Here is a 13,126-nt window from a genome sequence, read left to right on the forward strand (position 1 = left end):
AGCGTACTCAGGACAAACTGGGCAACAACAATTGGGGTCCAATTTCTCCTGTTACCCTTGCGAAAATAAAAAATTGCAGACCATTCCATCAAAGTCTGCATTTCAAAACATCACTACTTCCCTTCCAAGCCCTGACGTGCGCCCAAACAGTGGTTTACCCCCACATGTGGGATATCAGTGCACTCAGGACAAACTGGGCAACAACTATTAGGGTCCAATTTCTACTGTTACCCTTGTGAAAATAAAAAATTGCTTGCTAAAACATCTTTTTTGAGGAAAGAAAAATGATTTTTTATTTTCACGGCTCTGCGTTGTAAACTTCTGTGAAGCACTTGGGGGTTCAAAGTGCTCACCACATATCTAGATAAGTTCCTTGGGGGGTCTAGTTTCCAAAATGTGGTCACTTGTGGGAGGTTTCTACTGTTTAGGCACATCAGGGGCTCTGCAAACGCAACGTGACGCCCGCAGACCATTCCATCAAAGTCTGCATTTCAAAAGTCACTACTTCCCTTCTGAGCCCTGACGTGCGCCCAAACAGTGGTTCCCCCCTACATATGGGACATCAACATACTCAGGACAAACTGGACAACAGCTTTTGGGGTCCAATTTCTCCTGTTACTCTTGTGAAAATAAAAAAATTGCAGGCTAAAAAATAATTTTTGAGGAAAGAAAAATGATTTTTTATTTTCACGGATCTGCGTTATAAACTTCTATGAAGCACTTGGGGGTTTAAAGTGGTCACCGCACATCTAGATTAGTTCCATGGGAGGTCTAGTTTCCAAAATGGGGTCACATGTGGGGGAGCTCCAATGTTTAGGCACACAGGGCCTTTCCAAACGCAACATGGTGTCCGCTAACGATTGGAGCTAATTTTTCATTCAAAAAGTCAAACGGCGCTCCTTCCCTTCCGAGCCCTGCCGCGTGGCCAAACAGTAGTTTACCCCCACATGCGAGGTATCAGTGTACTCAGGAGAAATTGCCCAATAAATTTTACAATCCATTTTATCCTATTGCCCATGTGGAAATGAACAAATTGAGGCTAAATGAAATTTTTGTGGAAAAAAAAGTACTTTTTCATTTTTTTCGGATCAATTTGTGAAGCACCTGGGGGTTCAAAGTGTCCACTATGCATCTAGATAAGTTCCTTGGGGGGTCTAGTTTCGAAAATGGGTTTCACATGTGGGGGAGCTCCAATGTTTAGGCACACAGGGGCTCTCCAAACGCGACATGGTGTCCGCTAACGATTGGAGCTAATTTTTCATTCAAAAGTCAAATGGCGCTCCTTCCCTTCCGAGCCTTGCCGTGTGCACAAACAGTGGTTTGTGACCACATATGAGGTATCGGTGTACTCAGGAGAAAATTTCCAACACATTTTAGGATCCATTTTATCCTGTTGCCCATGTGAAAATGAAAAAATTGAGGCTAAAATAAATATTTTGTGAAAAAAAGTACTTTTTCATTTTTACGGATCAATTTGTGAAGCACCTTTGGGTTCAAGGTGCTCACTATGCATCTAGATAAGCTCCTTGGGGGGTCTAGTTTCCAAAATGGGGTCACTTGTGGGGAAGCTCCAATGTTTAGGCACACGGGGGCTCTCCAAACGCGACATGGTGTCCGCTAAAGATTGGAGCCAATTTTTCATTGAAAAAGTTAAATGGCGCTCCTTCCCTTCAGAGCCCTGTCGTGCGCCCAAAAAGTGGTTCCCCCCCTACATATGAGGTATCGGCGTACTCAGGACAAATTGTACAATAACGTTTGGGGTCCAGTTTCTCTTTTTACCCTTGGGAAAATAAAAAAATTGTTGCAAAAATGGATCGCCCCCAGACACAGGGCCACGAGTTCTCGGTACCGGGCCTCTCTGATTCGGTTCTGAGGCTGTCACGGTGGCTAGACCCGGTCCACGACCCTGCTATGGGGCGTCCAATAAAGGTGGTACAGTTTGTCAGGGATTCGTGACGCCACCTGTGGTATTCGGTCAGGGTGACTGACGCTGCTGTGGGGTCCGCTGAGGTGATGGAATGGCAGCTAGATGGTATACCTTCCCACAGGTGAAGTGTGTCCCCAGGGCTTCCCAGTAAGGTGGATGGTGATGGTGTGAGGTGCAGGCAATAACGAGGACACAAGGTTGCAGTCTCTTTACCTCTTTACTGAAGACTTCAGGATCCTCAATCCAGAGCACGATTAACAGGGCTTTCTGAGACCGGCCGGTCCGATGGGCACATCCAGAGTTCCCGTTGCAGGTGGAAATCAGTGCCTACCACTAGCGCCTGAGTGTTGTAGTGCTAACCTGCTGAGCATTCGGAATAGTCCTCACAACTTCTGTTCTCCTTCGTTCTTTCTAATTATATCTCTCTTGTTCCAGATGTTACTAGTTTCTCGTCCCCCAGGTATGTTATGGCTAGGACGCACCAGTATGACGGGAAGGCTCGGAGCTCTTCCGGGACCCTAGAGACTCCCCTCTCCACGCATTGCCCCCTATGTCTTCGTAGGAAATTTAAGGTAGACAGCCAACCTATAATTAACTGTCCTGCGGAGTTCGAAGTAAGGCCTAGAGTCAGTTACTTCCGCGGTGTTCCGGCCACCGGCTACGCGCCTCAGTAGGATGTTGCCTCGGTCTCACGGCACGACTCCTACTGGCTCTCCTTTGTGCTTGATCTCGTTTCTCACTGTTCCACAATGTCCTTCCCTTCGTGTCTCTCTCTTAGGATACCGCCGCAAGGTAGTGCAGGCGCGGTTCCGTAACGTTCTGCTCTGTTTGCTAGGTACCTACCAGGTTCCCACGCCCGACAGGGACCCCCTGTGTCTTCTCCCTGCAACACCCCCTGCCACGGGATGTTGCCTGAATCCAACCCAGTCAGCTTCTGACTAACTTCCTATCCAACCTCTAGTTTTACCAGTATGAGGAGTGGCCCAATAAATAAAGCCTTTTTCTCCCCCTAGTGGCCGGAGTGTGAAGTGTAATGTGTGCTGGTGATACCTGGTCAGTAGAATTCCTTCAGTGCCATCAGACGTACCATCACTCCCCTTAGTGGCAGAGTGTCATATTGCAACGACCAGATCTCTGAGGCGCTGCATAAACATCATTTTTGTGACTAAAAAGTTAATTATTCATTTTTTCTTTCCATGATGCTTCTGCTGCTGTGAAGTACCTGAAGGGTTAATAAACTTCTTAAATGTGGTTTTGAGTACCTTGAGGGGTGCAGTTTTTAGAATGGTGTCACTTTTGGGTATTTTCAGCCATACAGACCCCTCAAACTGACTTCAAATGTGAGGTGGTCCCTAAAAAAATGGTTTTGTAAATTTTATTGTAAAAATTAGAAATCGCTGGTCAAATTTTAACCCTTATAACTTCCTGGCAAAAAAAAATTTTGTTTCCAAAATTGTGCTGATGTAAAGTAGACATGTGGGAAATGTTATTTATTAACTATTTTGTGTCACATAACTCTCTGGTTTAACAGAATAAAAATTCAAAATTTGAAAATTGCGAAATTTTCAAAATTTTAGCCAAATTTCCATTTTTTTCACAAATAAACGCAAAAATTATTGACCTAAATTTACCACTAACATGAAGCCCAATATGTCACGAAAAAACCATCTCAGAACCGTTAGGATCTGTTGAAGCGTTCCCGAGTTATTACCTCATAAAGGGACACTGGTCAGAATTGCAAAAAATGGCCAGGTCATTAAGGTCAAAATAGGCTGGATCATGAAGGGGTTAATAAGGCTTCCGAACTAGGAGTGAAAAAACATCCTTTTTTGGGGGTCTGCAACACGTTTGCTATTCTGAAATGATTTTGTCACAGCTTTACCATAGAGAGGAGCCAGAAAACCACAGAGTCTGATTTCTCCTACTACTGCACTAATTAGAAACACTTTCCACCAAATGGGGTAGACTTCTTTTAGCAGTGCAGGGGTTAATCGACTCTGTTGAGAGCTCGTGGAAGCTTTCCTGCTTATGGCTCAGCTGTTCACTGTTAGCCACTCCCATCTCCTATATAAACTGGACCCTGGCTAGCACTCATTGTCAGAGTTAGCTTATGCTGCATGACTGGAGGCTGTTGGTGGTTGTTGCCAGAGAAGGCGTTTGTTGGATCTATCTGTGACTGTTGCTAGGTTTTGAATGTGTAATAATTACCTTTCTTCTCCTACCTTGGTGTAACCCCATCCTGCATTCCTTTGTGTTTCCTTCTGTTGCTTATATTTGTATGATTGGTATTTTCCTTTAACCCAGTTTATATTACCTTGTTAGTCTGGTTGGTGTATTACGGTACATTTCTATTCCCCTCTTCCCTGGGTGGGTGGAGGGAACAGATTGAGGACGGATTCAGGAGCTAAGGCAAGATACATGGTGCCGGGAAAGGTCAGAGAGCCCCGGCACCTGCGCGCTGCAGTACTTGGCTCTGCCCTCAACAGGGCAGACAAAGTACGCCTGCGCCGGAGCCTCAGCGTGAAGACAAGAAGAGGACATCATCCTATGAAGATGGGAGGCCCCGGACCTGACCGCGACGCCCATCGGATCGGACCACCTGCCCAGGTGAGTATAATCTAACCTCTTTTTCTCATCTTTCAGGTTACATTGGGGGTTATCTACAGCATTACAGAGTGCTGTAGATAAGCCCCTGATGCCGGTTGTCTTAGCTCATCTATGAATTTGGGGGTGACAGGTTCCCTTTAAGATCAGGCAAGTTTGCTGACCAATCAAGCTCAGTGATACTGTTGTTTTTAAACCAGGTATTGGTACTTTTTGCAGTGTGGACAGGTGGCAAATTGTGCGGCAGAATTAAATTTCCATCTCCAAAAAGATTGTCAGCAAAAGGAAGCATAAAGTGCTCTAAAATTTCCTGGTAGATGGCTTCACTGACTGTGGTCTTGATAAATCACAGTGGACCTACACCAGCAGATGACATGGCTCCCCAAACCATCACTGATTGTGGAAACTTCACACTATACCTCCAGCAGCTTGGATTGTGGCCTCTCCACTCCTCCTCCAGACTTTGGGACCTTGATTTCCAAATGAAATGCAAAATTTTCTTTCCATGAGGACTGTGTCAATGACTGCCTTCTGGACATCTGTCAAGTCAGAAGTCTTCCCCATGATTGTGGAACCTATTAAAACAGACTAAAGGTCCTTTTAAAATGCTTAGGAAACCTTTGCAGTTTATTCCTGTTCATTATTCTGATTTACTGAGATAATGACTTTTGGGTTTTCATTGGCTGTAAGCTATAATCATCAACATTAACTGAAATCAACTCTTGAAATACATCACTCTGTAATGCCTCTATATAATATATGAGTTTCACTTTTTGTATTGAAGAACTGAAATAATTTAACTTTTTGGTGATATTCTAATTTTGTGAGATGCACCTGTATGTAAAACATTCAACTTTTTGTAATTTATATAAGTTTTTTCATTTAAATTCTCCCTTCGTGACAAAAATGTTGTAACCTTTTTAAATGTACATTACCAGGTAGGTGCATACATGGAAAGGAACATGTGGCAAAAGCCAGTAATATGGTAGCTAAATTGGACTGGTATGCAAATATGCAAAAATTAAAATTGTCCTTTACCAAAAAATGCAAGACAAAAAAGCTAGGTTGGTTCGCACCCTAAAAGTAATTCAGCGGCCTGTTGCAGATGCTTCTGGTAGCGTGTAAAAAGTTACAAGAATTAATAATGTAAGTATAAAAAGAGTTTATTGATTTTAAGTTTTAGGATCCAAATTTTTTTTTGTTTGAAACTATCTAATTGATCTTGCACCACTAGTCCTTTATCTAGTCACCCTCTACTTACCATACTCTAATAGGCTTAGGCAATCCATAGGCTTCCATAGAGGTTCTCCTCTATGTTATTTGTTTAGTAGCCTTAATAGTCAAAATCTCAAACTCTTCTCTAATTTCACTCAACTAAGAGCCCTCCAGTCCCCACTACTTTATTCCCTCTTCCCTTTCTCTAGCTTTTTTCAATCCCATTATCCATAGTTGAGGTCAGGCTCGGACTGGCCCACAGGAGAAAGGGAGAATATTCCGGCGGGCTGCTGTACAAGAGTGGGCCATCACCTTCTTATGTGAGCAGAACTTGGCACAATATACTGAATCACTATGTACAGACAGAAGCATTTTCACAGGAGAGAACCCTTATCTCCATAGACCCCATTTGCCCTCCACCTCTGATCATATTATTAAGAACTGTTCTTCATCATTATATAGGGCCCATCCTCTAGTCAACCGATTGGTATCCTCATCTCTTGAATGGAATCTTGTTGTGTTTCTTTATTATATGTGAGAATTTGAATAATGTTCTATGCTGTTTTGTTCCCTGAAAATCCCATAAACCTTTGAAAATTACAAAAATGTTGTATTTTATATATTCAGTAAGTTCCCCCACAATAAAAAAAACTTCAAGTGTACAAAATTCCAATTACCAACACAACCAGGATATTGTGCAAAGCTGATTGTCACACAGTGGTCACGTCACTTGTCAGACTCACAGTTTCTAAAGAAGAGCTCAAACTTGATGGATACACATTGGAAAGAGTCACACGTTTCGGTGGTGACACATCCATGGTATGGATCTTGTTATTTACACATCAATACTGAGGCAAACACAATACTGTAACAATGAGCTTGTTGGATACACAACCATGTTGCAGCACTGAGCTTGGGGGTAACGTAACTTCAGGAACAGAAGTCAGTTGACAAAGATCACAGCCCTACAGTGTAGTCATCAGGAAGACGTTAGTAACCACTGTTTAGAGCCACTTTTCTCTATCAATGTCCTTCATTGTCATTTGGTTGAACGTGATGGGCCGGAGTGTTTTTTCAACCATATTAACTATGTAACTATAGGTTTGTCAGCAGGCAAGCAATCTAAAAACTTCAGGTACTGTGCTCGCTGTTAGGTCCAGCTCTGGCCTCAGTAACTCCTACTCTGCTAACCGACAGGCGCTCTGTCTCACGAGCTCCCTAGATTCCTTCTACTGACCAGCTATCTCGCTCTCATTTCTGGGACCCACCTCAAGTCTTTTTTCCAAGTCACACTTTCCAGCAGCCTATAAAATATTAACTACAAATAACTTCTTAATCCTGAAAAAAACTTTTACATTTTTCAACATTGTTTTAAAATGTTTTGAAAGATCGAAATGACTTCACAAATTAAAAATGTTTCATGCACAAGAAAGACTTCATTACTCAAGGGATGAGTCCCAAAGGATTCACAACCTTTTAAAATAATAAAGGAATGGTTCATTTGCCATTTAAGATGCATCTTTAATGGTTTCAACAGTTCAGAAAAATATTGGAACAAGTAGCATACAAAAATTGTGAAGAGAACAATAGGACCGAACAAAGATTTTGTCTGGACAAATCTCTGACCATTATAGTAAGTGGCTTTTTTACTATGTAACTGTGATTTGGGGGTAAAAAATTAATGGTTGATCTAAAGAACCTCAGTGACTTTAAGGGACAGGGATAAAAATGTCCTTGCCCAGCATTTTGCTAACAATTGCTCCTGTAGATCACGTATTGATATGCCATCTTATATTCTATTATTTATTTAAAAAACATATTAGATTTGTAACCTAATTAAAATTTCATTATTTTTCTTTTTATTGTAGGAAATCTTATGAAATGAATAGCAATCACACAATGGTAACAGGATTTATTCTTCTGGGATTTTCTGGAGTTATCGAGAATCAAGTCTTACTTTTTCCGATCTTCTTATGTACCTATATCATGACTGTGTGTGGGAATCTATCTATAATCCTTGCATACAAGCTTAGTTCGAGCCTCCGCACTCCAATGTATTTTTTTCTTGCTAATTTTGCTTTCTTGGAAATCATATATGTTTCGTGCACCGTCCCGAAGATGTTGTCCAGTTTATGGTCAGAATGTAACGCCATCTCCTTCCCCGGCTGTGCTATACAGATGTATTGTTTCTTGCTGTTGGGTGGAACAGAATGCTGTATGCTGGGAGCCATGGCTTATGACCGCTATAACGCCATATGTCACCCTCTATTGTATACTGTGATTATGAGTGAAGTGGTCTGTATCCAGCACATAGTGGGATCATACGTCATTAGTGCAGTGAATGCTCTAATTCACACAACATTCACTTTTTCATTACCGTTCTGTGGATCAAAAGAGATAGACCATTTCTTTTGCGATGTGCCACCCGTCCTAGAACTCTCCTGCCAGGACATTTGGGTTAATGAACTTGTGATATTTCTGATTGGCGGCTGTCTTGTAATTGGTTCATTCATAGTAACAATAATTTCCTACGTGGAGATCATTTCAAAAATTCTAAAACTTCATTCCACATCCAGCAAGAAAAAGACATTTGCAACCTGCTCCTCTCACTTAATAGTTGTTATAATATTTTACGGTTCGGCAATTTTTATGTACCTTAGACCGAGGTCAAAATATAGGATTGGGCAAAACAGTGTGGTCTCTTTATTGTACACAGTTATTGCTCCTCTCTTTAACCCTTTTATATACAGCCTAAGAAACAAAGAGGTCAAATCAAGTATCAAACATATATTTGTACAGAACAAAAAATTCTGATAAATTATTTCTGTTCATTTTTACTTTTTCCATTTCATTTTCAGCATATACAATATAATATGTTGCTGGGTGCACAGGTTGTAATTTAGTCTAAGTCCAAAAGTAAAAATCTTAAATGATTTGGATGTGACTGCAGAGATCAAGTCAAATATTGAAAATATATTTTTAGGATTAATATAATTTGTTATTGAATTGATATGTTTGATGATGAACTGTGCGCTCTGAGCTCCTATCACTCGTCTGTAAAACTCTAAGGGTACCGTCACACAGTGCAATTTTGATCGCTACAACGGCACGATCCGTGACGCTCCAGCGTCGTAACAATATCGCTCCAGCGTCGTAGACTGCTGTCACACTTTGCAATCTACGACGCTGGAGCGATAATTTCATGACGTATGTGCGATGTAGAAGCCGTTGGTTACTATGCGCACATCGTATACGATATATGTTACACCATGCAATCATGCCGCCACAGCGGGACACTAGACGACGAAAGAAAGTTTCAAACGATCTGCTACGACGTACGATTCTCAGCGGGGTCCCTGATCGCAGGAGCGTGTCAGACATTGCGATATCGCTCGAACGTCACAGATATATCGCTCGAACGTCACGAATCGTGCCGTCGTAGCGATCAAAATTTCACTGTGTGACGGTACCCTAAGATTCGCATATCTTTTATAGTGCTAGTCCCCTCTGGATCATTGTGCTACACCACAGGAGATGGAACAGGATCCTTGATGCGAACAACTGGCTTAGATGATGGTGCAGACAACAAGGATTCAGATTCCTGAACCACGGTGTGAATTACCTGTACGACGGATTCCTCGCCAAAGACAGCCTACACCTCAACAAACCTGGGAAACACACATTCGCCAGAAGACTCGCTACACTCATCAGGAGGGCATTAAACTAGAAGAAGAGAGGACGGGAAGAAAAACGTTAGACACGATCATGAAGCCAGAAAATATACCGATGAAGGATATGTATGAGGTAAGAAAATTTCAATCCACAAGGAGGAGATTGGAACAAAACAAAATCCTCTAAACTGCATGCTCACAAATGCCAGAAGCCTGACAAACAGAATGGAAGAAATAAAAGCAGAAATATCTACATGTAACTATGACATAGTGGGAATAACCGAGACATGGTTAGATGAAAGCTATGACTGGGCAGTTAACTTACAGGGTTACAGTCTGTTTAGAAAGGATCGCAAAAATCGGAGAGGAGGAGGGATTTGTCTTTATGTAAAGTCTTGTCTAAAGTCCACTTTAAGGGAGGATATTAGCGAAGGGAATGAGGATGTCGAGTCCTTATGGGTCGAAATACATGGAGGGAAAAATAGTAACAATATTCTTATTGGGGTCGGTTACAAACCCCCAAATATAACAAAAATCATGGAAAGTCTACTACCAAGGCAGGTAGATGAAGCTGCAACCCATAATGAGGTCCTCGTTATGGGGGACTTTAACTACCCGGATATTAACTGGGAAACAGAGACCTGCGAAACCCATAAAGGTAACAGATTTCTGCTAATAACCAAGAAAAATTATCTTTCACAATTGGTGCAGAATCCAACCAGAGGAGCAGCACTTTTAGACTTAATACTATCTAATAGACCTGACAGAATAACAAATCTGCAGGTCGTCGGGCATCTAGGAAAAAGCGACCACAATATTGTAGAGTTTCACCTGTCTTTCACTAGGGGGACTTGTCAGGGAGTCACAAAAACACTGAACTTTAGGAAGGCAAAGTTTGACCAGCTTAGAGATGCCCTTAATCTGGTAGACTGGGACAATATCCTCAGAAATAAGAATACAGATAATAAATGTGACGTGTTTAAGAACGTCCTAAATAGGCACTGTAAGCGGTTTATACCTTGTGGGAATAAAAGGACTAGAAATAGGAAAAACCCAATGTGGCTAAACAAAGAAGTAAGACAGGCAATTAACAGTAAAAAGAAAGCATTTGCACTACTAAAGCAGGATGGCACCATTGAAGCTCTAAAAAACTATAGGGAGAAAAATACTTTATCTAAAATACTAATTAAAGCTGCCAAAAAGGAAACAGAGAAGCACATTGCTAAGGAGAGTAAAACTAATCCCAAACTGTTGTTCAACTATATCAATAGTAAAAGAATCATAAGTGAAAGTGTAGGCCCCTTAAAAAATAGTGAGGAAAGAATGGTTGTAGATAACGAGGAAAAAGCTAATATATTAAACATCTTCTCCACGGTATTCACGGTGGAAAATAAAATGATAGGTGAAATGCTGAGAGAGAAAGAAAACCCTATATTAAGGGTCACCAATCTAACCCAAGAAAAGGTGCGAAACCAGCTAAATAAGATTAAAATAGATAAATCTCCAGGTCCGGATGGCATACACCCTCGAGTACTAAGAGAACTAAGTAATGTAATAGATAAACCATTATTTCTTATTTTTAGGGACTCTATAGCGACGGGGTCTGTTCCACATGACTGGTGCATAGCAAATGTGGTACCAATATTCAAAAAGGGCTCTAAAAGTCAATCTGGAAATTATAGGCCAGTAAGTCTAACCTCTATTGTTGGTAAAATATTTGAAGGGTTTCTGAGGGACGTTATTCTTGATTATCTCAATAAGAATGTCTGTTTAACTCCTTATCAGCATGGGTTTATGAGGAATCGCTCCTGTCAAACCAATCTAATCAGTTTTTATGAAGAGGTAAGCTATAGGCTGGACCACGGTGAGTCATTGGACGTGGTATATCTTGATTTTTCCAAAGCGTTTGATACCGTGCCACACAAGAGGTTGGTACACAAAATGAGAATGCTTGGTCTGGGGGACAATGTGTGTAAATGGGTAAGTAACTGGCTTAGTGATAGAAAGCAGAGGGTGGTTATAAATGGTATAGTCTCTAACTGGGTCGCTGTGACCAGAGGGGTACCGCAGGGGTCGGTATTGGGACCCATTCTCTTCAAAATATTTATTAACGGTCTAGTAGAAGGTTTACACAGTAAAATATCGATATTTGCAGATGATACAAATCTATATAAAGCAGTCAATACAAGAGAAGATAGTATTCTGCTACAGATGGATCTGGATAAGTTGAAAACTTGGGCTGAAAGGTGGCAGATGCGATTTTACAATGATAAATGTTAGGTTATTCACATGGGAAGAAGGAATCAATATCACCATTACACACTGAACAGGAAACCACTGGGTAAATCTGACAGGGAGAAGGACTTGGAGATTCTTGTTAATGATAAACTTACCTGGAGCAGCCAGTGCCAGGCAACGGCTGCCAAGGCAAACAGGATCATGGGCTGCATTAAAAGAGGTCTGGATACACATGATGAGAGCATTATACTGCCTCTGTACAAATCCTTGGTTAGACAGCACATAGAGTACTGTGTACAGTTTTGGGCACCGGTCCTCAGGAAGGATATAATGGAACTAGAGCGAGTACAAAGGAGGGCAGCAAAATTAATAAATGGCATGGGGGAACTACAATATCCAGAGAGATTAGCAAAATTAGGATTATTTAGTCTAGAAAAAAGACGACTGAGGAGGCGATCTAATATTCATGTATAAGTATATAAGGGGACAATACAAATATCTCTCCGAAGATCTGTTAATACCAAGGAAGGTGACGGTCACAAGGGGGCATTTTCTGCGCCTAGAGGAGAGAAGGTTTTTCCACCAACATAGGAGAGGATTCCTTACTGTTAGGGCAGTGAGAATCTGGAATTGCTTGCCTGAGGAGGTGGTGATGGCGAACTCAGTCGAGGGGTTCAAGAAAGGCCTGGATGTCTTCCTGTAGCGTAACAATATTGTATCTTACAGTTATTTGGTTCTTTAGAAGGACGTAGATCTGGGGATTTATTCTGAAGGAATATAGGCGGAACTGGATGGAAAAATGTCTTTTTTTCGGCTTTGCTAACTATGTTAATATGTTACCATGCTATGTTATAGCTACATATGGGGAAGCCCACGTGGCCGAGCCTCATGCCATGTGAGCATGCTCTTTCTTTAGCGATGTGTTAAATGGTCGCTGAGCTTTTTTGTTCTGCATGCAGCAGAGTGATCAAACCATCTCTTGTAATGTCCATGGTAAAAGACATGACATCTCCAAAAGGGCGTAGTGTCGAAGGAGCTTCAGATCAGTGATTATTGGTAGACATGCATTTGGTTTCTAATATAATTATACACAGCAAGATCTCAACACACACAAGAAAAAATACATGACACACTGTAGATTGTAGATGCATCTTTCCATAAGATTGAAATTCCCCATTACAGTACTTATCGTTGTGATTTAAGATGAAAGGTTCAAAATTACAATAAGTTTACATAAAAAAATGTATTTGCTCTCAAAAACCTTCTATTTTTTACTGATGACAGTTATTAAAAACATATTTTCTAAACATTGTTGTAATTCCTAGACTGTCATAATACAGTTCTTTGATCATTCAGGATCTGTGCAAAACAACCTAACGTCTATTGACTATTCAGTGGAAATATGCAAAGTGTACTTCTGCTTATTTTTGCAATTCATCCGCTTCTAAACATTGTAGAATTTTAAAATCAT

At 41.1% G+C, this 13,126-nt stretch overlaps 1 protein-coding gene across 1 annotated transcript; it reads left to right on the forward strand.

Annotated features, from left to right (window-relative positions):
* The first annotated feature begins 7,627 nt into the window (after window positions 1-7,627).
* On the forward strand, window positions 7,628-8,560 carry LOC138651726 (olfactory receptor 5V1-like). Its single transcript, XM_069742149.1, has one exon. The coding sequence runs from the start codon at window positions 7,628-7,630 to the stop codon at window positions 8,558-8,560; it is 933 nt and encodes a 310-aa protein (XP_069598250.1).
* Window positions 8,561-13,126: the final 4,566 nt, after the last annotated feature.

This window comes from Ranitomeya imitator, chromosome 10 (genome assembly GCF_032444005.1).
Source record: "Ranitomeya imitator isolate aRanImi1 chromosome 10, aRanImi1.pri, whole genome shotgun sequence".
NCBI classification, from domain to species: domain Eukaryota; kingdom Metazoa; phylum Chordata; class Amphibia; order Anura; family Dendrobatidae; genus Ranitomeya; species Ranitomeya imitator.